The sequence below is a fragment of the Schistocerca americana genome, chromosome X (assembly GCF_021461395.2).
Source record: "Schistocerca americana isolate TAMUIC-IGC-003095 chromosome X, iqSchAmer2.1, whole genome shotgun sequence".
Classification (NCBI taxonomy): Eukaryota; Metazoa; Arthropoda; class Insecta; order Orthoptera; family Acrididae; genus Schistocerca; species Schistocerca americana.
The window spans coordinates 85,405,358-85,432,804 of NC_060130.1; the positions used below are offsets into that span (position 1 = coordinate 85,405,358).

The 27,447-nt window shown below is 41.0% G+C and overlaps 1 protein-coding gene across 3 annotated transcripts in view; it reads right to left on the reverse strand.

Moving 5' to 3' along the window:
• Positions 1–27,447, reverse strand: part of LOC124556598 (protein transport protein Sec16A-like) — a 233,192-nt gene that overhangs the window by 114,566 nt on the left and 91,179 nt on the right. For all 3 annotated transcript variants that reach the window (XM_047130565.1, XM_047130564.1, XM_047130566.1), the window contains exons 6-10: positions 26,044–26,209; positions 20,884–21,129; positions 20,613–20,783; positions 14,374–14,490; positions 14,215–14,288 (exon numbers count right to left, since the gene is read on the reverse strand). In XM_047130565.1, the coding sequence (XP_046986521.1) occupies positions 14,215–14,288; positions 14,374–14,490; positions 20,613–20,783; positions 20,884–21,129; positions 26,044–26,209 (774 nt within the window). The remainder of the gene's footprint in view (positions 1–14,214; positions 14,289–14,373; positions 14,491–20,612; positions 20,784–20,883; positions 21,130–26,043; positions 26,210–27,447) is intronic.

Sequence of the window (27,447 nt, forward strand, 5' to 3'; positions counted from 1 at the left end):
TGATGCTGGAAGTACAGTGGGAAGACATATGGCCGAACTTCCAGCACTTAAATCAGCCCATCACGGGAGGGACATGTGGCTTGACATCACGGCAGTAGATCATCACCTTGACCTTCTCGGGTAATGTGTCACCCTCGAAGGCCAAGATGAAGGCATCGGTGGCAACCTGATTATCCCTCGAACCCCGACGGACGCGCCCGATGAAATGAACTCTTAGTCCCTACAAGTTCACGCGCAGCTCATGGTCAGACTGCAAAAGAAGGTCCCTGTGGAATATAATACCCCGGACCATATTTAAGCTGTTATGAGGCGTGACGGTACTGCCCAAACTTGTCCTCTAAATGTGTAATGTATTTTAGGAAATATTTCCCATTTTCAAAAGCATTCTTTGTTAGGTTGGTTTGTGGGGGTTGAAGGGACCAGACTACAAAGGCCATCGGTCCCTTTTCCCATGATCATGAAACACCCACAAGAAATATAAAACAAGCAATGGAGATGACAAAGAACTACACAGAACAAGAAAGACACAGACAAAGACCAGACAAAAGGAAGTAAAAGCACACAGAACGGTACAGTGGCTGGCTGACCATGGAAACATAAAAGGAAGAGCCAACCACTAAGAGACACACTAAAAACCCCACTCTAAAACTGCTGGCCAAAGGCCAGACACAACACACAAAAGAAACGAACCCTCAGATTGAGCGATAAAAGCCCCCTGCTCGAATAAAACACAAAACTAAGCCTGCCATGGCAGCGTTATCTGTTAAAAGTACAGGGAGCGTATCCGGCAGTGCAAACGTCTGCCTGAGCACAGTTAAAAACGGACAGTCCAACAAAATGTGGACCACTGTCAACGCTGAACCACAGCGACAGAGAGGTGGGTCCTCGCAGCACAATAAATAACCGTGGGTCATCCAGGTGTGGCCAATGCACAGCTTGCCGAGTACAACAGAGTCCTTGTGAGAGGCCCGCAAGGAGGAACGCCACACACTGGTAGTCTCCTTGATGACCCGAAGTTTGTTGGGTGAAGGCAGGGGGCGCCATTCATCACCCCAGGTACCGAGGACCTTCTGCCGCAAAACTGACTGGAGAACACACTTCGAAAGGCCGATCTCCAAGGCCAATCTCCATTGGACAGACAGTAGAAGGCTAGGGCTGCAGACTGAAAGGTCGATGGCTGAGTACATGCCATGCGCCACACTGAAATGTGAGTGGGCACCATTATTTAAGAGGGGCAGCAGTTGGGCTATCAGCACAGCCAATACATGCTGTGAGACATCACCATCTGGTGGAAGATAAATACTGCAGACAGTAACAGCCTGAGGCATCCGCACCCAAACAGCGACAGCCTCTAAAGGTGTTTAAGGAGGTACACACTTGCTGTAAAGTGAGTTAAGGGCATAGATGCAGACTCCACCAGATATCCTCGCATAAGTTGCCCGATTCTTATAATAACCCTAGTAGCCACGGAGGGCGAGGGTTTGCATCGCCGGAAACCAAGTTTCCTGGAGAGCAATACAGAAGAATGGGTGAAGGCTGATAAGTTGGTGGAGCTCAGCAAGGCGATGGAAAAAACCACTGCAATTCCACTGGAGAATGACATTGTCCACAGCCGAAAAAGGTGTGAAGGGACCGAGGAGGCAGATTACGCCTCTGGGTCACCTGCTGCCACCGATTGAGTACCTATGGGAACAACATCCATCGTGGTTGAGGGTCCAGCGAGATCTAAGTCCTCAGTGGACGCCAGAATCTCCACCTCATCCTTAGAAGCAGAGCTTGTAGGTAGTGGTGGTGTGGGTGCCACTGCAGTTTCCTTGTTCTTAGGGCTCTTCGGTTTCGATTTTTTGCACTGTTCCTTGGGTTGCTCTAGCTGAGAGGGCTTCTTTGATTCAGTCTCCGGGACTGAAGAGGACCACGAAAGCCCAACGACCAGCTACCTGTGGCTTCTTCAGCCACTGGCGGGTGTCTGCTTTGCCACTGGTAGGAACCTGGGAAGGGAGTGACCCAAGGGACCCCTTCCTACCAAGAGAAGCCGAGGCAAGTTACGCTTCTCCTGCTTAGAAGTGGGGAGTAATGTCCCCGATGGTTGTGGGGGTGCTGCTCCCGAGGTAGGTGGTGTGAGAGCAACAGGGAGGGAAGTGCTCTCCACAATCAAGGGGGCAGTATGGTCTTACGGCTCTGAGTACTGACTGGAATTGGTGCAATGGATGGGGCTGTAACAGTAGTGATAGCAGCGGCATAAGATGTTGTCATGCACATGGGATGGAGCCCTTAAAATTTCCTTTTAGCCTCAGTGTAGGTCAGTCATCCCAGGGTCCTGTATTCCATTATTTCCCTTTCCTTCTGTAGAATCCTACAGTCTGACAAGCAAGGGGAATGGTGCTCTCCACAGTTGACACAGATGGGAGGGTGGGTTACATGGAGTATTGGGATGAGATGGACAACCACAATCTCGACATATGAAGCTGGAAGCACAGAGGGAAGACATATGGTCGAACTACCAACACTTAAAGCACCGCATTGAGGGAGGGATATATGGCTTGACATCACAGCGGCAGACCATCACCTTCACCTTCTCAAGTAATGTGTCACCCTCGAAGGCCAAGATGAAGGCACCGGTGGCAACCTGGTTATCCCTCGGACCCTGGTCGACGTGCCGAACGAAATCAACACCTCATCGCTCTAAGTTGGCGCGTAGCTCATCATCAGATTGTAAAAGAAGATCCCTTGTGGAAGATAACAACCTCGACCATATTTAAGCTTTTATGGAGTGTGATAGTAACAGGAACATCCCCCAGCTTGTCACAAGTGAGTAATGCCCGTGACTGGACAGAGGATGCTTTTTTTTATCAAGACTGACCCAGACCGCATTTTAGACAAGCCCTCCACTTTTTTCGTTGTTTCTGCAAGAGTGTTTTGACCCATTTTGTGTATCATGGGGGATCAGCTCCGTCGTTTGTTAATTTATTTGGTATAAATCTCTCAATTGCTGCCGATACTATTTCTTTGAATTCAAATGTTCATCTTTTGTCCTCCTTTCGGGACACCATTCAGCTGCTCTTCCGGGTGCTTTGCTGTCTCTGGCAGAGTTGCGGTGTCGTCGGCGGGCCTCAGGGATTTTTTATTTCTTCTCCATGGGTTTTGATTCCTGCTCTGAGTTTTTCTTTTGTTTCCTTTGCTACTTACTCGGTATACAGATCGAATAACATCAGGGATAGGCTACAACCCTGTCTCGCTCCCTTGCCGGCCGCTGCTTCCCTTTCGTGCCTCTCGACTCTTTGTGGCTGCCATATGGTTTCTGTACAGGTTGTGAGCGGCCTTTCGCTTCCTGTGTTTTGCCTCAGCCACCTTCAGAGTTTGGAAGGGAGTGTTCTGGTCAGCATTGTCGGGGCTTTCTCTGGGTCTGCGGGTGCTGGATGCGTGGGTTTGCTTTTCTTTAGGCTCCCTTCGGAGATAAGTCGTGGTGTCACGCATGTTGCTCAAGTTTTTCAAAACTGATTGTTCGGTAATTTTCAAACCTGTCAGCACCTGCTTTCATTGTAATTGAAATTTTATGCTTCATAAATAACTTTTCATAATAACGAACATTTTTAACGTCACAGTGTATAACGAATTTTCATATATGGACAGACTATGCACTGTAGAAGAAACGAAAGCACGCTTTAATCACTATAAGAAACTAAAGTACTCTTTAATCATTAAAACAACCAGAACCAGTGCAATATGTGTTTGTATGAGGACGTATCGTACAACGTCATGTCGACCCTCATCGGCCAGAAGGGTGTTTACACCGCGGCTGGGACAGGGCGGCGTGGCACCCGACTGCGGGTGGGCGTGGGGGGCGTGCCCGGTGGGCGTCAACTCTCAGGGATCAGGGTCAGACAGGCAGGCAGGCAGGCAGGCAGGCAGGCAGGCAGGCAGGCCGTCACCCAGTGAGCGTGAATTACTAGGCGCGACTTTTACAGATTTTAGTACGGGCGCGAGTTTCGCTGGACGCAGTTTTCATTCGTGCTACTCGGCTCCCTGTTATTTGCTCATTCTTCCCGTGAACTCGGAAACTGTTCATGTTTCGTTGTTAGCAGCACGTCTTCTGTGGTCGGTCAGTGATTGGTGGGCACATTTTCCTGGCTGCGAATCCGCAGAGGAGCAGCTAGAAAGTAGTCAGCTCTTTGTTCTTTGAGCTCTGGTGCTCTAACTCACGAAAATATGTGAAAGACACTTGGTGCTAGTGTGGAACAGGTCGATAGTAATTGTAAAACTTTTCTTTCCTAGAAGCCGAACGCAGTGTGCAGACGTATATGGAACGTTAAAAAGTTAACGTTTGGTTTATTAGTGTCACAGCAAACTTCACCTCAGATAGTTTTATCTTTGAGGCAACAGTTGTATTCGACATCTTTTTCTTTTCTTTGGTTGTGACTGTGGCGTCATTTTATTGGTTGCATGTTATTGTCAGTATTCCGACGACTCAGCGAAGGTTTGTAATGCGGTTAAAAAAGTTATCTCTTTAGTGGCCACAACGCAAGAGAAATATGGGATGTAACCTTTCGATTTCGTTTGTGATATCTAGTCAGTGAGATCGCGGGTCACCAGACTCGTGTAATGGTCTTTGTAACATGAATTTAAAAAAAAAAAAAAAAAAAAAAAACACAGTAGCACTGACTGGCCTACAGTGGATCATATTGTTAACCTTCAGCTGTCATGTCGGATGACCTTGGCCGATTAGTGTGGGACCTGCATAGCGTCTTGGTACAGCTAGCAGGGAGGTGGGCCAGTCGTGTTCTGGGCCACTATACCATGTACGCATATGGACACGTCTCAGTGCCGTCGACGGTAATTTGCAGCCTCTGCTGTATCTAGTAGATAGTGTCGGAAGTTGCATGCGACTTTTCGCGGATGATGCTGTAGTATAGAGAGAAATTGCAGCAGTAGAAAATTGCACCAAAATGCAGGAAGATCTGCAGCGGATAGACACTTGGTACAGGGAGTGGCAACTGACTCTTAACATAGACAAATGTAATGTATTGCGAATACATAGAAAGAAGGATCCTTTATTGTATGATTATATGATAGTGGAACAAACACTGGTAGCAGTTACTTCCGTAAAATATCTGGGAGTATGAGTACGGAACGATTTGAAGTGGAATTATCATATAAAATTAATTGTTGGTAAGGCTGGTGCCAGGTTGAGATTCATTGGGAGAGTCCTTAGAAAATGTAGTCCATCAACAAAGGAGGTGGCTTACAAAACACTTGTTCGACCTATACTTGAGTATTGCTCATCAGTGTGGGATCCGTAGCAGGTCGGGTTGACAGAGGAGATAGAGAAGATACAAAGAAGAGTGGCGCGTTTCATCACAGGGTTATTTGGTAACCGTGATACCGTTACAGAGGTGTTTAGCAAACTCAAGTGGCAGACTCTCGGACACTTTCCAGCAGTCGTTCTTCCCGCGAACCATACCCGACTGGAACAGGAAAGGGAGGTAATGACAGTGGCACGTAAAGTGCCCTCCGCCACACACCATTGGGTGGCTTGCGGAGTATAAATGTAGAAACTTGTCCTATAAATGCTCTACAAAGAACTGAGGCTTCATGGACAAAAAGGATTCCCTATCAACTCTCATACATACTAGGTACCAGGGCGAAGTAGCTTCGCTGTCATTCTTAGCCTTCCGTTCCACCCATGGTGTGGCTTCGTTCCTCCCATGGTGTGGCCATGGAGGGAAACAATTTGGGGTCATATGTGTTTGCATTTAATTGAGCCCTGGAACACTTCGAGACTGCTGGCGGCTGGTCACCAGCAAGAGAAGATGTGCCACAGTTCATTGTGTCTTCCACCCTGATGCCACCCACTCCAACCAGGGGCCCTCCACATAGGTGCCACCCAGCCACAGAAAGCGCCACCTGGCAGGATGGCCATTGCCGGGAGTCCCGATGCCCCAGGGAGATAGGTATCTACTCCTTGGCATATGTGGGGAGTTAACGGCACAGTTTAATTCTTAATTTCTTTGCGTGTTTTTGGTATTTGCATTGGTTAATTCATAAATTTCGTGCGTATTATAGTATTTGATAGTTGTAGCAAAATGTTCTAGTACCTGAATAGTGTAAAATCGCATAGTCTTCTTCCGCTGCCGAGCAGTGTGTCAGCAGTACGCAAGTAGCAGCACTACTGCATTTACTAGGCAATCTTGTATTTTATAACCGTTTAAATTTTGTGTCGAATTGGTTGTGCTCTCTGTAGATTATTTCAGACGTTCTTTGCACAACAGTTTTTAGCACGGATAGGGACTGCAACTGCTGTGTTCGGATGCAGGCTGAGTTGGCATCCCTTCGCTCCCAGGTTCAGGCAGTGTTGGCTTCGGTCACACAGCTTGAGGCTGTTGCCAATGGGCACCACTGTGGGGGTCGGGATGGGGGTTTGTCGGGGACGGCCAGCTCGACCCACGCATCCCCCGATCGGACTACGACTGTGGCTGCCCGGGATACTGCCCGCATTGAGGATGATCCCTCACCTGTGGTAGAGTGGGAGGTTTTCTCGAGGTGTGGCAGGGGGCGAAAGACATTCCGGAGGGCTGAACGAAAGGCCTCTCCAGTTTGTCTGACGAACCGGTTTCAGGATCTGTCTCCGGCTGATACTGATCTTCAGCCGGACATCGCTGCTTGTCCTGTTCCAGAGGTTACCCCTCAGTCTGCAAGATCCGGGCGGTCGCAGAGGGTGGGCTTACTGGTAGTTGAGAGCTCCAACGCCAGGCGCGTAATGGGGCCCCTTAGGGATATGGCAGCAAGAGAGGGGAAGAAAACCACTGTGCACTCCGTGTGCATACCGGGGGGAGTCATTCCAGATGTGGAAAGGGTCCTTCTGGATGCCATGAGGGTACAGGGTGCACCCATCTGCAGATGGTTGCTCATGTCGGCACCAATGATGTGTGTCGCTATGGATCGGAGGAAATCCTCTCTGGCTTCCGGCGGCTATCTGCTTTGGTGAAGACTGCCAGTCTCGCTAGCGGGATGAAAGCAGAGCTCACCATCTGCAGCATCGTCGACAGGACTGACTGCGGACCTTTGGTACAGAGCCGAGTGGAGGGTCTGAATCAGAGGCTGAGACGGTTCTGCGACCGTGTGGGCTGCAGATTCCTCGACTTGCGCCATAGGGTGGTGGGGTTTCGGGTTCCGCTGGATAGGTCAGGAGTCCACTGCACGCAGCAAGCGGCTACACGGGTAGCAGGGGTTGTGTGGCGTGGACTGGGCGGTTTTTTAGGTTAGATGGCCTCGGGCAAGTACAGAAAGGGCAGCAGCCTCAAAGGGTGCAGGGCAAAGTCAGGACATGCGGGGGCCAAGCAGCAATCGGTATTGTAATTGTAAACTGTCGAAGCTGCATTGGTAAAGTACCGGAACTTCAAGCGCTGACAGAAAGCACCGAAGCTGAAATCGTTATAGGTACAGAAAGCTAGCTCAAGCCAGAGATAAATTCTGCTGAAATTTTTACAAAGGCACAGACGGTGTTTAGAAAGGATAGATTGCATGCAACCGGTGGTGGTGTGTTTGTCGCTGTTAGTAGTAGTTTATCCTGTTGTGAAGTAGAACTTGATAGTTCCTGTGAATTATTATGGGTGGAGGTTACACTCAACAACCGAGCTAGGTTAATTGTTGGCTCCTCTTACCGACCTCCCGCCTCAGCAGCATTAATGGCAGAACAACTGAGAGAAAATTTGGAATACATTTCACATAAATTTTCTCGGCATGTTATAGTCTTAGGTGGAGATTTCAATTTACCAGATACAGACTGGGACACTCAGATTTTTAGGACGGGTGGTAGGGACAGAGCATCGAGTGACATTATACTGAGTGCACTATCCGAAAATTACCTCGAGCAATTAAACAGAGAACCGACTCGTGGAGATAACTTCTTGGACCTACTGATAACAAACAGACCCGAACTTTTTGACTCTGTATGTACAGAACAGGGAATCAGTGATCATAAGGCCGTTGCAGCATCCCTGAATATGGAAGTTAATAGGAATATAAAAAAAGGGAGGAAGGTTTATCTGTTTAGCAAGAGTAATAGAAGGCAGATTTCAGACTACCTAACAGACCAAAACGAAAATTTCTGTTCCGACACTGACAATGTTGAGTGTTTATGGAAAACGTTCAAGGCAATTGTAAAATACATTTTAGACAGGTAGGTGCCGAGTAAAACTGTGAGGGACGGGAAAAACCCACCGTGGTTCAACAACATAGTTAGGAAACTACTGCGAAAGCAAAGAGAGCTTCACTCCAAGTGTAAACGCAGCCAAAACCTCTCAGACAAACAGAAGCTAAACAATGTCAAAGTTAGCTTAAGGAGGGCTATGCGTGAAGCGTTCAGTGAATTCGAAAGTAAAATTCTATGTACCGACTTGACAGAAAATCCTAGGAAGTTCTGGTCTTATGTTAAATCAGTAAGTGGCTCGAAACAGCATATCCAGACACTCCGGGATGATGATGGCATTGAAACAGAGGATGAAACGCGTAAAGCTGAAATACTAAACACCTTTTTCCAAAGCTGTTTCACAGAGGAAGACAGCACTGCAGTTCCTTCTCTAAATCCTCGCACAAACGAAAAAATGGCTGACATCGAAATAAGTGTCCAAGGAATAGAAAAGCAACTGGAATCACTCAACAGAGGAAAGTCCACTGGACCTGACGGGATGCCAATTCGATTCTACACAGAGTACGCAAAAGAACTTGTCCCCCTTTTAACAGCCGTGTACCCCAAGTCTCTAGAGGAACGGAAGGTTCCAAATGATTGGAAAAGAGCACAGATAGTCCCAGTCTTCAAAGAAGGGTCATCGAGCAGATGTGCAAAACTATAGACCTATATCTCTGACGTCGATCTTCAAGAAGGGTCATCGAGCAGACGCGCAAAACTATAGACCTATATCACTGACGTCGATCTGTTGTAGAATTTTAGAACATGTTTGTTGCTCGTGTATCATGTCGTTTTTGGAAACCCAGAATCTACTCTGTAGGAATCAACATGGATTCCGGAAACAGCTATCGTGTGAGACCCAACTCACTTTATTTGTTCACGAGACCCAGAAAATATTAGATACAGGCTCCCAGGTAGATGCTATTTTCCTTGACTTCCGGAAGGCGTTCGATACAGTTCCGCACTGTCGCCTGATAAAGAAAGTGAGAGCCTACGGAATATCAGACCAGCTGTGTGGCTGGATTGAAGAGTTTTTAGCAAACAGAACACAGCATGTTGTTATCAATGGAGAGATGTCTACAGACGTTAAAGTAACCTCTGGCATGCCACAGGGGAGTGTTATGGGACCATTACTTTTCACAATATATATAAATGACCTAGTAGATAGTGTCGGAATTTCCATGCGGTTTTTCGCGGATGATGCTGTAGTATACAGAGAAGTTGCAGCAGTATAAAATTGTAGCGAAATGCAGGAAGATCTGCGGCGGATAGGCACTTGGTGCAGGGAGTGGCAACTGACCCTTAACATAGACAAATGTAATGTATTGCGAATACATAGAAAGAAGGATCCTTTATTGTATGATAGTGGAACAAACATTGGTAGCAGTTACTTCTGTAAAATATCTGGGAGTATGCATGCGGAACGATTTGAAGTGGAATGATCATATAAAATTAATTGTTGGTAAGGCGGGTACCAGGTTGAGATTCATTGGGAGAGTCCTTTGAAAATGTAGTCCATCAACAAAGGAGGTGGCTTACAAAACACTCGTTCGACCTATACTTGAGTATTGCTCATCAGTGTGGGATCCGTACCAGATCGGGTTGACGGAGGAGACAGAGAAGATCCAAAGAAGAGCGGTGTGTTTCGTCACAGGGTTATTTGGTAACCGTGATAGTTTAGCAAACTCAAGTGGCAGACTCTGCAAGAGAGGCGCTCTGCATCGCGGTGTAGCTTGCTCGCCAGGTTTCGAGAGGGTGCGTTTCTGGATGAGGCATCGAATATATTGCTTCCCCCTACTTATACCTCCCGAGGAGATCATGAATGTAAAATTAGAGAGATTCGAGCGCGCACGGAGGCTTTCAGACAGTTCTTCTTCCCGCGAACCATACGCGACTGGAACAGAAAAGGGAGGTAATGACAGTGGCACGTAAAGTGCCCTCCGCCACACACCGTTGGGTGGCTTGCGGAGTATAAATGTAGATGTAGATGTAGATCAGCAGAGCGATCCCTGTGTTGTCAGGGGGCTACAACCAACATGGTACATGGCGGCCCCACCACAACGGACTGGCTACTGTGCTAGATATCAGGTGCAAAGAAGTTGATGGTCCTCGTCGGTGCAGAAAGCGACACAGCATAGTGGATGGCGGAAACTGCACCCAGGAATGTATCCTCGTCAAAGAGATGGAGAGTGAGCGGGACTGCAATGCCATGATGAGAAAGTGGGCTAAAGGTCTCATTGTGCAATGGACAGGATGCACCATGTAAGGCGCCCTTCCCCAATTGGCTCGCTCTTTGGAAAAAATTTGGAAGTATAGAGGTCAAACCGTACAGGGGACCATCACATAAAGGCAGAGACATTTGAGACTACTTTTATTTGCCTCTTATGATAGGCAGGAATACCGCAGGCTTATTCTAGCCGCTGGACTCGCAGGAGCGATTTTTTGTTATATTATGGCAAGTTAATTACATGCTTACTGTGAAAGCTGATGTATCATTATGGAAACTTGATAGTAATGTAAACACGTGAAAATTTATAGATACTAATACTTCATCTCCTACAGATACTTGGAAATGTGAACCAAATTTTACTTTACACCAGAAAGAGAAAAAACAATAAATTTTAGCTTTTTGCGTTACAATGTGGCAGTTCATCCACAGCATGAGTTACATGCAAATTGTCATAATTTAATGAGACACACACTTGATATGTGTTAAACACACAAGATATAGTGAACAAAAATGATGAATAGCAGGAGCAAACAGAACTATTGTTTATACTCACAGATTTCTGCAACCATTATATAATGGAAAATGGGGCTGAGCAAAAGATACTGAAGGTCAAATGAATCCGAGATTTTCCAATACACCATTGAGCTCAACACGGTATTGAGTGCTACTCGAACAATCAAGTGACATTTGACTCGTGCAGCAAAAGTGCAAGTGATACACAAGAAACTGTAACATACCTATGTCTGCCTAAAATTTGATTTGCTCCTTATCAATTTGAACAAATCTGCAACAGGAGTTCTCCTGTAGGGTATACTGATATATAAACATTTATAGCGATTTTTAAGTAAAGCTAACAGTCAAATGTGAAAATATTGTCCTTAAAAATTAATACTTGACTCTAAACCAATCAGATGAAGAAATAATACTTCATTTGGCTATTGGAGTCTATAATGAGATACCAAGTGAGTTACAAATGAACATTTTTTCTCTGTTTATAAATTAGAATAATGAGTAACAAGTTTACCAACTTTTAATCATATTGGAAACAAGATGGTAAACATCCAGGTGAAACAAGGGAGAAATTTAATTAGGAACTAAATGCTTAAAAACAAAATAAATAATATTGAACAAACTATAGTTATGATTGAGAGAATAAATTACAACTGCATTACCCATTGTGGAGGTTGTACTAACAGACATTGCTAGATCATAGAACGAGCAAAAGTTTGGAAATTAGACTGAATCATGATTGTGATCATTTATGATTAATTGCTGTTCATATATATGAGCTGCACCCAACAAGGTCTGGAGTCAGTGTTTAAATAATAATAATAATAATAATAATAATAATAACAATGTCCTATAGGAGCAGTACGTAAGTAGCTGAAGACTATCTCTACATTCTTCACTTTAAACTCTGTAAGTAGGCTTTTGCGGCCTCTGCCATTATCTTTAGGATGTCAAATATTTACATTTGTAAATCATTTATCTCCTTGAGCTTGGGCATGAAATACAGGTATTTCAGTGTTACCCCCAAATGTAACCATGTTGGACATGTCAAAGACCTACTCTTCTCCTTCAGATCCCTACAGTGGAAACACTTCTTTGCCACCAATTCCTCCAGCCAAAGTGAACCTAATCCCAATGGAGAACCTTGCCTCTCCCAGTTCATATCACCATCGAACTGTGACCCTCTCCCCTTATCACCTCCTAGTCTGCTTCCAAGAATTCCTTACCTCCAAACTTGGCCTCACCATCCTTCCCCATGTCCCTTCCTAAAGACATTAACCTTTTGGCAGAAGAAAAGACAGCCATACACAACGTGAAAACAGAACCAGACCTAATCATCTTCCCTGCAGACAAAGGCTCCACCACTGTTGTGATGAGTCGCAGTGACTACCCGACAAAATGCCGACACCAACTGACTCCTCCACCAACAAACTCTACCTGACTGATCCCATCCCAGAAGTCCAACATAACCTCCCATCACCAATGAAATCCTAGAACCTCTCACCTGAGTTCATCTCCCTCCTCACCCAAACAACATCCCACACACCTTCTACATGCTCCCAAAATTCACAAACCAAATAATCCTGGATGCCCCACTGCAGATGGCTACTGCACTCCCACTGAGAGAATTTTCACTCTTGTTGATCAACACCTCCAACCAAATGCCCAAAACCCAGCCTCCCACATCAAAGATACTAACCACTTCCCTTACCATCTTTCCACCATCTCCCGCCCATTTACCTCATGGATCCCTACTCATCACTGTTAATGCCACATCAACATCTCATGCGCATGGCTTCACTGCTATCAAACACTATCTTTTCAAAATGTCCCATCAGACTCCTAACTCAGTACCTCACACACCTTACCAACTATATCTTGGCACACAATTACTTTGTCTTTAAAGGGAAGGTATACAAACAAATCAGTGTCACAGCCATGGACACCCACATGGCACGCCCCTATAGGTATGCCAACTTATTTATGGGCCATATAGAGGAAACCTTCCTAGCCTCACAAAACTCCCAACCCCTAGTCTGGGTCAGTGTCACTGATGATATCTTCATGATCTGGGCCAAGGGCCAAGACACCCTGTCCAAATTCCTTCACAACTGCAACACCTTTTCTCTCCTCTGCTTCACCTGGTCCTCCTTTGTCTAATGTGCCACCTTCCTGAACATTGATCCCACCTCTCTGATAGGTCTGTCCACACTGAACCCACAAACCACCAACAGTACCTGCATTTCGACAGCTGCCATCCCTTCCACACCAAAAAATGCCTCCCATACAGTCTAGCCACTCGTGGATGATACATCTGCAGTGATGAGAACTCCCTTGCCAGTACACCTACGTCCTCACGAAGGCATTTGCAGACATGGAATACCCCCAAACCAACTCCATAAACAGATTTCCTGTGACACACACACACACTTTAATCAAAGTCAACAGTTCCTCTGAGGAGTAGCCATTTTGAAGACAAAATATGACATTCAAAATTGACATTGTGCTATCAACACAATTCAGTATTGTGCAATAACCTCCAGCTCTTGTTACACAGAGATGGCTACCTAAAAGGAAAAAGGAAAGCACAAAGTTTAGGATTCCATGCCTATGTCCTATCAACGTCAAGGATGCTAGAGATGAAACACAAGCTCGGATTAGAAAAGGATGCAAAATGAATGGGGGAAGGGGTTATGGAGGGAGGGGGGGGGGGGGGGGGGGGGGGAGGAGGAGGAGGAGGAGGAGGAACTGGGGCCTCATGTAAGAAACTGTCCTAGCATGGGAAACTTAAATAAGAATGGTCAGGGAGGGTTTTGAATCCTATTCACCCAGGGTATGGGTTCAGTGTTGCAACCATTAACTCATATTGTGAGGTAAGAAGCTGAAGGGCAAAGAAAAATGTACAGGCAGTAATTCCTACCTACCACTTGTCAACATGGAAACGTGAAAATTTATCATTTTAAGATTGCAGATAAGACAGAAAAAATGCGCCAATCAAAGTCTATTGACCTAATGGTTGCAAAACCTATAATATTTGTTTCAATGATTACTAAATCCTTACTATCTCATTGATTACACACAGTATAAATATTATTTTGTTTAACAAAAGGGGTACAATACATTCTTTTCAGTATTTGGAAGCGTCAAGTGGTGGAAGATTTTGTAACTGAAATATTATCACAAGGAGTTTTAAAAAAACATCACACGTGAGTAAAATATGGTAATATTAAATTCAAAATTTGACAGTTTAGTAAAACAGTTATTGTTTGTAAATAAAGAAGTATCATACCATATCCGTGGTAGTCTGGTCTTCGATAATCATCATAGTCAGGTCTAGAACCGGACCTACTCGTTGGACGTGACCTGGACAGAGTAAGATAGAGATTATTTCACAAAACAAAGAAAACTCTCTTTCAGAAAACAAACAAATACTACACATTCGACTTGCCGATGGTTCTCCCTTTTGTACGGATCATCATCATAGTACCTTCCATAATATTCATCTCTTCCAAAATCTGTTCTGTCTCTATCATGTCGTCTCCTCTCACGCTCCCTCCCTGATGATCTGAAGGAGAAAATATATAGTAGTAATATCTACAATTTATGAATAAATCTGTGAAAAAATACGTTCAGTTCAAAAACTTAGAAGTACAAAATTTTCCACTGCCAATGCTTATAATTCTTCAATTATTGTACGTGAGCATATTGCTACTGAGACTGTTTCAGCAGTCACCTTTTGCTTTTATTTACAAAGTATCACCATTAGTGGGTCTGTAAACACACCATCCACAATACATTACATTTGGTTGCCTACAGATTAAAAATAATTTTACTTATGAAGAAGTTACTTGATGTTTTTAATCCGTAAGTATCAAGATGTAAGAATGTATTATGTATGGTGTATTTACATAACCACCACTGATGTGATGCTTTGTAAATAAAAGCAAAACACATCTGGTGTAACAGTCAATTGTCTCTTAAATTACAATATGCTTATGACGCAGGGGAGGGTGGATGGAGGGTGGTGGTAAGGGGGTGGGGACTTATGTTCCAGCTACTCAGGAAGAGGGTCATCAAACCAAATTTATAAATTTTGTTTTTATATTTTTTAAATTTATTCCATAATCAAGAAGTTCAAAAAATATCAACAGCAACTAAGCAACAGGGCCTTTCATTAGGATACAAAAAATGAAAATCACAAATAAGGTTCAAAGCAACAAGTTTTTGGGTCCCTTTTCAATGCCCAATTTTTCAACATTTCTGTTCTGCCTCTTTTTAAAAGAGACATTGGTTTGTTTCTTCTTCCTGCGCTTTAATTCCCTTTAAAAATTTCTCTGTGGTTTCCTTTACAGCTCACTCAATGTACAGATTGAATAACATAAGGATAGGCTGTTAAAACTATGTCCAATTCCCTTCGCAACTACAACTCCCCTTTAATGTCTTTTGACTCATTACCGCAGTTTGGTTCTGTACAAGTTTTAGATAATCTTTCAGTCCTTGTATCTTATCCATACTACTTTCAAAGACTGTATTTCCAGTCAAATTGTCGAAAGCTCTGTCTTCCTAGATATCTTCCTTAATTCCAATTCTTGGAACTTTATAATTAGGCTTTCGTAGAATGTTTTGTGTATACCTTTAAGTATCTACCAGTTCTGGATTTTCAGGATTTTAACGGCATTCTCACGTGGGTCAAACAAACGTGTGTAACATTTATGCTCTACTTCCTTGTATAGATTCAATACCACTGTTAATCTTATTTAGTGTAGGTACCACACATTTCAGCAATATTCTAGACTGCATCACACAACAGTTTTGTAAGCAATTTATTTTATAGACTGATAGTCTCAGTATCCTACCAGTGGACCATAGTCTGCCTCTGCTTTACCTACTACTGAGCTTATGAGATAACTCCACTGCATAACCACACTGCTAGGAGATAAATATTCAATTTTTGACATATAATACAATGGATTTCAGATGTGATGTATAGGGTGCCGAGCAAAGAGAAATGCAATTTCAGCTAAGTTCATGGTAGTGAAAAGCACATGTGAAACACTGAAAGAGACACCGATGTGTATGACAAATTGCTCCAGGCAGTGATCCACCATAGGCATTTTTGAAATGTTCTAGGCGATAGTTACTTTTACTAACAGTAATGTTATAATGCAGCAAAAAGTTATAATGACAAAGTAATTAGACACAAAAAAAATGAAATGGGGATGATTAGAGTACAACAATCATTTATCAAAGTCAATCCAGAGTGAGACAGTTTGAGTAATGTAGTAAACGTAAGTCCACACGATGTCTGTTTAGTCACGTCACAATCGCAGGCGCACGGGAATAAAAGGGCATGGACAAAAATTTATGGGAAGAATGCATGTATCATGAACTTTCTTGTGTCCACACACTGCCTCATTGTGCGAGCAATCTGCTATGGATCCCCTACTTTGCTTGGGAGTGGGTGCTGTGTTTATTGTTATGAAAAGATGGCACAAAAATAAAATGCAAATGCAACTGTACATAAACAACTATCGGAGGTATGAGAAATACGAAGTGGTGACAATGTTTTGGGTGCAAGTTTTAGGAGAACTTCACAGAAAGATTTTAAATTTTATGCTTGGGAAACTGTTGTAAGGCTGGCATTAATATTTTGTTAGCTCGTAACCGCTGACTTATATACCAGTTTGAACGATTTATTTTGCATTTAAAAACAAAGCATTTTGGGCATTATTCCCAAAACTGAGAACTACTTAAGGGAGGTTTGAAGTCATTATTTGAAAGTTAATTAACTTCTAATGCATCATTTGTATTTTATTTTTAAAAAACTATTGTTTACACAACTTTAATAAGGAAAGATAGATTAATATGTATATTAACATCCTCGGACTCGACAAATAAGAGATTTTTCCACTAGAATGCAGGTTGTGTTTTCCAATTCTGTATTTCTGCATCATCGGTGTCCTTTACTACTGTTTATAGTAGTTTGCTGAGGAGCTGTACATACGCCAGCATTTCTTTTGTTCAGATGTCAGGTTGCTCAGTTCATCTAGACATGGATACTCTACAAATCACACTTAAATGCCTGCCAGAAGGTTCATCAAAACACAATCAGAATAATTCTCTCTCATTCCAGCCTTGAACAGCGCATGGAAAAAATAAAGACCTACATTTTTATGTGCGAGTTCCAATTTTCCTTATTTTATTATGATGATCATTTTTCCCAATGTAGGGTGGCACCAACAAAATGTTTTCACATTTGGAGGAGAAAGTTGGTGATTGAAATTTCGTGAGAAGATTCCGCCACAACGAAAAACGACTTTGTTTTAATGAAGTCCACCCCAAATCTTGTATCATGTCAGATACATTCTCTCCGCCATTTCTTGATAATACAAAATGTGCTGTAATGTACTCCATTAACCCTGTCTGGTAAGGGTCCCACACCATGTAGCAGTACTCCAAAAGGAGATGGACAAATGTAGTGTAGGCAGTCTCTTTAGTAGACACGTTGCATCTTCTAAGTGTTCTGCCAATAAATGCAGTCTTTGGTTCGCCTTCCCCACAACATTTCCTATCTGTTCTTTCCAATTTAAGTTGTCGATAATTGTAATTCGTAGGTATTTACTTGAGTTTTTGGCCTTTAGATTTGACTGATTTATGGTGTAGCCGAAGTTTAACGGATTCCTTTTAGCACTCGTGTATATGGCCTCACACTTTTCAGTATTTAGGCTCAACTGCCGATTTTACACCATAAAGATATCTTTTCTAAGTTGTTTTGCAATATGTTTAGATCTTCTGATGATTTAACTAGATGATAAATGACAGAATCATCTGCAAATAACCTAAAATGGCTGTTCAGATTGTCTTCTAAATTGTTTATATAGATAAGGAATAGCAGAGGGCCTATAACACTACCATGGGGAATGATAGAAATCAGTTCTGTTTTACTCTATGACTTTCCATCTACTACTACGACCTGCGACTTCTCTGACAGGAAATCACAAATCCAGTCATATAACTGAGATGATACTACCAGCCGCTTGTAACATACAGTGTCAAAAGACTTCTGAAATCTAAAAATATGGAATCAATCTGCAATTCCTTGTCAACAGCACTCAATACTCTGTGTGAGTAAAGAGCTTCTTGTGTTTCCCAAGAACAATGTTTTCTAAATCCGTTTTGAATGTGTGTCGATAGACCGTTCTGTTCGAGGTAATTCATTATGTTCAAAAATTCTGCTGCATATCGATGTTAATGATATGGACCTGTAATTTAGTTGATTCCTCCTACTGCCTCTCGAATATTGTTGTGACCTGTGCAATTTTCCAGTCTTTGTGTACAGATCTTTCGTCGAGCAAGTGGTTGTACATGACTGTTAAGTACAAAGCAATTGCATCAGCATACTCTGAAAGGAACCTAACTGGTATACAGTCTGGACCAGAAGACTTACCTTTATTAAGTGATTTAAGTTGCTTCACTACTCCGAGGATACATACTTCTAAGTTAAGTTGTTGCGCTATTAAGTCACCATAGAATCAATATTCATCCACAGCTTTCATATACACTCTTCATAAATTTCTGGCTTATTCTTCTCCGTTTTCCTATTTCGAAATTTACTGTATCTTATGCAATTCAGTAACATGAATGGAGACTCTTTATCCAATACCTGATGCTAAGGGTATCACATTTCAGTTTTTTTATTCGAGTAATCTTTAGAAGTGGCATTCTATATGACTTTCCTTTGGCTGTAATCATCTATAAATTTAAGCATGCTTCCCTTTGGTGTCTGATTATCGCACATAAACTGGTTCACAGCATAAATTCAACACACTACACAACGAAACACACATGGGCCCCAGCTGCCTATTGTCTGCTAAAATGCACACCTAAGGTGGGAAGTAATGTGCTTAACACATGACCTCCACTTGCAGGAAATTACACATGCACATGCATAAGTGTCCTGTTGGAAATTTATGAGTACATGCAAAGCAAAAAAAAAGCATCATGTGAACACACTTCAATAAAGTAGAGGGAAACTATATCGCATAACTGTGTTGGAAGAAATAAATACACTTGAAAGAGCAGCCTGTAACAAAGAAAGAACAGCTCTTCCAGATTAATTCACAGAGGCTCAGGAAAATGCCGACAGACAGAGAGTGCATATCTAGACACATACCTCATGTCCTCTTAAGTGGTTAACTCTGAAACATCTAATGCCATCTTCAATGTGCTATTTTCTGTATTCCAATGATAAACTAGATACATTTTGTTTTGTGAACACTTACAAATAGCTGCAGCAAAATACAGTATCTACTCATTTATTGAGAAACCTGAAACCTTTTTAGACATCTCATACATATGTCGTACATACACCTAAATTTTTATATCATGTTACTGTATGCAAGAATTGGGACTGTACTAATGTTGCTCCAGTAATTACAAACTTTTCAATACTTGCTTCTCTACGCTGATGCTGAGGCTCTTGAACTGAAGTAAAATGCTTTCATTAAACTTAATTATACAATTTGCTTTCTTGCAAAATTAAATTTTTTGTCATCCTCGATCACAATGCATGTTCTCTGATTGCGAATTATTACAGCATTTTTCTTAATTCATTGCAAAACTGTTCACTATGGTCCTACCATAACACCATCCATCAACATATAAATGTTACTTTCCAGTGAACAATTACTAGTCCAGCAATGAAATTTTCCATCGCCATCATGCCTTTCATATCAAATCGTATGTGGGGAACAGATATTAAAAAACCTATGTCCACAGCTTTCAAACATTGCTTTTCAAACATTGAAGGATGACGTGTCAATACAGAAACAAACAAAATCAAAATCCCTATGCATGCCTGAAGAAACATTATCTTTGTATTTTTGTGTTCACCATCAAGAGTGAGCCATTTTCAGTCCCCTTAGTAACACTTTATCTCACATTCTGGACATTACTTTACAACCACAATAACCTATCCATGCCAGTGCTGTGTTAAGAAGTGCGACCAACAATTACTGCACATTGCTGCTTGGTCGAAAGTTTCCTCACAAAGTTTTGTCATTCAACATACAACCCATTCACATAAAATAGGCAATAACTATAGCTTCACTCACAAGATGAAGTAACTAAGGCTTTTAAAAAGTTGCTGGTTTTACATTACTGAAATTTACTAGTCCCTTTAAAATTCACATTTATTCTTCAGTCCCAGTCATCCCCTCTTAGTTATTTTCTTGCATTTTGCATTATCACCTTCCCAGATCCAAGTACCATCCTAACCTGAAGCAAAACCCACCAAAACTGTCAACTTTATTGGTATTAATACATAATAAAATACTATTCCATTTCCCAAACTGTAACTAAAAATTAGAACACCACATTTAAGTATGACAATATTCCATGGATATCTCCCACACAAAATAAAAAACACAAATAGTTAAGGACCATTAATTTTGAAAGCTGAGAAAAAGTGCAAGCAGGAAGAAAACATATGGAAATTACAATGAGACAGCGCCAAAACAACACAAATCCGATCACGGAATGGGGACTGACAAGATTCAAATTTCTGCAATGTTAAGGAAAAAATTAGATTCATTATGGAAAACACACACACACACACACACACACACACACACACACACTCTGATTACTAGCTGGGTTCATCACTATGACAGCAGGAATCGTCAATACCTGTGATCTGCACGTTCCCTATTTCGCTTTTCCTGTCCTTCCCTTTCATCTCTCTCTCTGTCCCCACGTCTTCTATACCTCTCATACCCTTCTCGTGGTACAGGTCTTTCACGTCTATCACGGTCACTTAAACAATCTTCTGTGTCTGCTTCATCTTCTGATCTTTCATAGCTGAAACATTGATTAAAATATGTTTATTCACTCATTTAACCTACACAAGTCATTAAAAACAACATAATTTTAAACTCGGTAAAAGTTACATGCACAGTACCTTCCTCTACGACGTCCTCCACGCTCATCCTCTCGTGATCGACGACGATAATGCCCTCTGTCTTCAGATTCGTGAGGTCTATCATGTTCATATGATCGCCTCGGTTCCCTTTCATCACGATAACGCCCGGGTGACTGGCTGTGAGAGTCGTAATATTCGTGCCTGCGGAGTTCTCTATCTTGCACATCTTGATCATCTGCCACACGTCGTTCACGCTCTTTGGTGCTGACCTCTCTCCGTATGTTACTGGAACAGTCAAAGTAAAACAAAATATACTATGGCGAAGATGTTATTCTCAAATATACAGTAATGCAACACTTTGCCAGGTTTAAAGACAATATAACTCAGATCTTTAGATAAATACAAAAGATACAGAAGAAGAAAATGCGAACAATGAACTGTGACAGTTGCGAATATACACAAAATATCAATACACTACATATGTGTGAATAATGGATTACCTATGGATTCAATGTGTTGTTATGTTTCTGACTCTAAACTCATTGTTTGAATTACCCTACTACACGAGTACCAACTTACTACAGTTTATGGAAAATTAACAACCTATTTTAGTCACTACGTCACTATTTGAGAAACTTTTCACACTCAGGTACACCAACACAATACTTTTGAAAATAAATAACATAAAGCTTCCAGGAAGAAGTTGTAATTTTAACTAATTGAAGTGTTCTGGACCAAACCAGTTCACCTATCAAATTTCTCCACAGCCTCAGCATTCATCTGTAAAACAAACTGCTGACTGGATACCACTACAATGCAACACTAATTTTGATCACTGCTCTTGTCCAGTGACTCCTCAGATAAGTGTTAATAGCACAAAACATTTTGTTTTGTGACCTTTCCATGAAAATGGCTTATGACTTATGCATGACAGTATCATTATTGACCATGTAATATACTAATACTCTGGCACATTACTTTCACAGATGATGCATCTGAAAGAAGGGGGATGGTCAGAATTCAACTTCAACTGTTATCAGAACGAGGTCAGACGAGTACAGGGCTATAAATACACAATTAAATTGGTGTAATACAGTAGACTAATAATGAATACAAAAATATGAAGATATCAGCATAGTGAACATGTTATCATAGCCAAGATATACACAAAGCTAACACCCACGACGACAGTACAAGTTTATATGCCAAACGGCTCTGCAGACAGAGAGACTGAAAGAATGTATGATGAGATAAAAGAATTTATTCAGACAGTTAAGTGAGGCAAACATTTAATTGTTATAGAAGACTGGAAGTTGGGAGTGGGAAAAGAAAGAAAAGGAAAAACAATAAGATAACATGGAATGGGGGAAAGGAATGAAAGAGCAAGCCACCTGGTAGAATTCTGCACAGAGCATAACTTAATCAATACAAATATTTGGTTTAAAACTCATAAAAGAAGGTTGTATACTTGGAAGAGCCCTGGAGAGACAGGAATATTTCAAATAGATTACATAATGGAAAGAGTGAGATTTCAAAATCAGATTTTAAACTGCAAAATATTTTAAGGGGCAGAAGTGGACCACAATTTATTGGTTATGAACTGCCGATTAAAAATGTAGAAATTGCGGAAAGGTAGTAAAAATTAAGAGATGGTATGTGGGCAAGTTGAAAGAACCAAAAATTGTTAAGAGTTTCAAAGGGAGTATAAGGCAACGACTGACAAACAGGACAAAGGGACACAATAGAAGAGCAATAGGTAACTTCACGAGATGAAATAGTGAAGGCAGCAGAGAATTAAGCAGGCATGAAGACAAAGTCCAGTAAAATTCATTGAATAATGCAAGACATACTGAATTCAAATGACTAAGGTGAAATTATAAATATGAAGCAAAGGAAGCAGGAAAAAGGGAATACAGAAATCTAAAAAATGGGACTTGTAGGAAGTGCAAAATGGTGAAGCAGGAATAGTTAGACAAGAAATTCAATGATGCAGAAGCATGCATAACTAGTGGAGACATACATACTGACTATAGGAAACTGGAGAAAAGAGAAGCAGCAGTGTGATTATCAAGAGCTTCGATGACACATCAGTGCTGACCACAGAAAGTAAAGCTGAAAGGTGGAGTAATAACGTGGATGGGTTATACAACGGAAATGAAATTGAGGGCAATATTACAAAAAGGAGAAAAGGAGATGAAATGGGAGATATGATGCCGTGAGAAGAAACTGACAGAGCACTGAAAGAGCAACGTCAAAACAAGGCCCCTGGAGCAGATGACAATTCTTCAGAGTTATTGGCATCCTTAGGAGAGTCAACTAGGAAAAAACTATACCATCTGATGCACACTATATACGAGACAGGTGAAATACCCTCAGACTTCAAGAAGCCAGGTGTTGACAGGTATGAACATTATCAAACTATCAGTTAAATAAGTCTTGGTTTGTAAAATACAGACATAAAGTACTTACAAGAGTACTGAAAAACCTGTAGATGCCGATCTCGGCTTCCGAAGAAATGTAGGTAACATGTGAGGCAATACTGAACCTATGACTACTCTTTGAGGATAGGCCAAAGAAAGGCAAACTGACATTTATAGCACTGGTAGACTTAGGGAAAGTTTTTGGTAATGTTGATTGGAATACATACAATGAAATTCTGAAGGTAACAAGCATAAAATATAGGAAGCAAAAGATTACTTACAACTTGTGCAGAAACCAGACTGCACTTCTAAGAGGTGAAGGGCATGAAACAGATGGAGTGGAAGAGAAGGGAATGACACAGGGTTATAGCCTATTCGCAATGTTGTCCAGTCTGCATGTTGAGCAAACGGTAAAGAAACCATGGAGATATTAGGAAAGGAAACTGAAGTTCAGGAAGAAGTGTGAAAGTTTGAAGTTTGCTGATGACATTGTAATTCTATCAGAGACAGCAAAGGACTTGGAAGAGCAGCAGCTGAATGGAATGGATAGTGTCTTGAAAGGGTTGTGCAAATGTCACATTAATAGGTGTTTGACAGAAACTGTTTTTTGTACTGGTTTATTTTACTGGACTAGTTTCAGGCACTGCCCATCATTGGCAGTATCTACATTACAAAAGACACATATTTCTTATAATACATTACTTAAAGTGTATATACTCTTAGTAGTGTTTTATGCGTACATGATTTTTCATATCATTATAATGTGACTTGCCTTATATTTAATGTTTTCTAGGATGTGCCAATGACAATTTTTTGTAATAATCATGTAATAATATGATTAAATGATTTTTATATGTACATCTATGCAATCTGCATAAGTTGTTTTTTAATGAAAATATAATCGGCTGCTACTGGCAATTTCTGTACAAGCAAAGATTATTTTTTGTTACATATCATAGAATGTATATAATGTTCTATTTTGTATAATCTCTGTTAGTGAAACAAAGAGATATGTTGTCATTAAAGAATATTAGTGAAATTTTTGATGATTTTTTTCTTTTTTTAGATCAGTCAGATTGTCCAAAAAAATGTCAGGCCTTTTTTATACATGGGAAAATTTTTATTTCTTTCAATATATTTAGTAAGTTGCCTTATTCAGCAATATGTAGGACTGATAGGCCTCGTGTCATACCACTGGCTGTGCTGTTTTGCTCTTGTAAGTGCATACTAGCTGAAGATAGGTTTGTGCCGGACACATTCAGATGTTCACTAAATCTTGTTTTGAAATTTCGTCCAGTTTGTCCTTTGTAAATTTTCTCAGTCATTGCATATTAACTTTTAAGCTCCTGACCACACACATTTGTATAACTATTCTATGTTATGAAAACATTTTCATCACAATGTGTTGTGTGTTCAGAAGCCTGTTTGTAGGTTTGTTTTCCGCAGTGGAAGTCTTATTTTGTCTGAAAATTTTCCCCGCTATGGAATGACAGTGAATTGTGTATTTTGCTACAATTTGTCCTTGTTAATGTAATGTTGTCTTTCATTTTATTTTCATCTGTGTGTAGTTGTCTGATACAAATATTGTTGACTGTAGAGGGATTATAACCATTATTTTTTGCTATTCTTCTTACTGCCTTTAATTCAGATGTTATGTTTTCTTTAGTCATTGCATACTTTATTATTATCTCTATAAAGGTTGAAAAATATGCTTCTGTGTGCACTTTTGAACGACAAGAGATATTGTGCATTATATAGTCTGTGGCTGTCTGTTTTTGGTAGATGCTGAATTTCTGCATTAGCTTGTTTTTGTGACTTCAAGATTTAGAAAATTTACCTTATTATCCTGTCATCTCTGACTGTAAATGTTATATTTTTATGCAGACTATTCCATTGTGAGTGGAAATAGTCTACTTTGTTCCCTGCACATTTAAAATATGGCTCTGAGCACTATGGGACTTAACATCTATGGTCATCAGTCCCCTAGAACTTAGAACTACTTAAACCTAACTAACCTAAGGGCAGCACACTACACCCAGCCATCACGAGACAGAGAAAATCCCTGACCCCGCCGGGAATCGAACCCGGGAGTGGGAAGCGAGAACGCTACCGCACGACCACGAGATGCGGGCCTGCACATTTAAACAAAATGAATGTATCATCTATATATATCTACAATAGTACAGAATGCCAAATTAGAGTAAATAGTTTCTTTTGTATTTATTCTTTGTTAGAATATAATTTCAAGTTGATGCGAAGGCTGTAGGAGATAGAATACTAGATCAACTGAATTAAAGCCATGAAGTTCAGTGTGGACTTTATTGTGGTCAAATTTGTGGAACAATACAGATATTCACACAAAAGTTATTTATGGGAACCACAGACAAAAAAATCAATATGCCGAAACAGGGTTATACATTCTGCTCCACCCAAATAAACAAGATGAAGCACGACATTTGATGGTAGCAAACTATGACAGGAAAATCACTGGTTTGTCGGTGTGGAAGTCTGAGATAATCAATGACAAGTTGTTGGTATTGCAACTGCTATATGCCCTCTAACAATGAGGTAAATGTCTCTATACTAAGTAAGTGCTAAAGTCCTTCCTGTACCTTTTAAAACTGTTTATATGAGCCTAGATACAACAACATATATGCACACAAATACAATAGTAAAATACAGTAATACATTACATTAACCTTTCTTTCTGTGTAGTCTTATGTTCTAAAGCAGTACTGACTGCTGCTAAATAAAGAGGCTTCGCAAATTTATGACGAACCTCGATTCCCTTGAAGCTGAATCTGTTGTTTGCAGTGAATATGAATCAACATTATCAGAACCAATTGTTTCACTCCTCTCTGACGGTGGTTGAGTCAAACCACCAGAAGCAACAGCTGGTTCTGTAACTGAAGTGCTGGTCTCACTTGCCACTCTACTTCCAGATGCTGAAAGATGAACAACCAAACAACTTTACACCTATGTAATTATATTATGAAGTACACACACACACACACACACACACACACACACACACACACACACACACACACACACAGAGAGAGAGAGAGAGAGTTATGTGCATTCAACTTCTGAGGTTGTCATCACCATAACACAAGTTTTATTGCAGTTACAATACTTTCAAGTCCACAATTTATATCAGTCTCATCTATTAAGTACAAAAAAATAATAACAACAAAACAGGCTGTAATGTACAATGTATTTTCATAATAATAATAATAACAGTGGAACTGGAAGAGGTGGTGGGCACATAAAGGAGTCCACTATTGGAAATATAAGATCTGTTGTATTGTCAGGAATGAGAAAGAATATTAGTTATAACATTACTTGCACTGGTGTCTTAACAATATTGTCAGAATCCTGCAACCTGTAACATACATTTGCTTTCCTTTACTTTTTCTGCTGGCCTCTACTGCAATATCTAATATTAAAGACTCTCTTCTATTATTTGATTCCTCACGAATAAGCCTTTACAAATTTAGCTAACGTTCTTAATTTCTCTGACTCCATAGAAAAATAACCAGATCACGAACAAAGCAAAGTTCAGCACAGTTGTTTGTATAGCTTATGGACAACACACACAGCCAGTTTATCATATTGACAGTTTCAACGTATTACTATGTTGTAAATAACTGCTAAGCCTTTGAATATATTGATAATTAAAATGAAAATTGAAATATATTAGAGAACATTAATTAACAATTAAAAGAAGACATGTCTCTTTCAGCAAGGTCATGTTTTTGTGAATTGGATGGATGAAGAATAATGAATAAAACTTTATCTAAATTAACACTGTCATCCTTATTCAGTGTTTTAGACATATCAGAAAGATATGCTTGTGCTTCTGTGTGACATCAGCTCTGGCACCCAGAACTGGTAGATGTGAATTGGATAATACTCCTCTCACAAGATAGAAGTTTCACCACACCTTCAGAGATTGTCCCTTATAACTGAAAATAAGTGCAGAGGGTACTATCAAGAATTCAAACTCTGAGATTGATACAAACACATCAAATAGCAAAGATGAATAAAAGGAATATGTCTGACAGTCCTGTAAGCAGTAAAAAGCAGCGAGACTTACAACAGCTGAAGTTCTCTGTGGCTGACATTCATCACAACACTTCTGTGTGAAACTGAACAGCAGCTCTTCATGTCTGTGTACAAT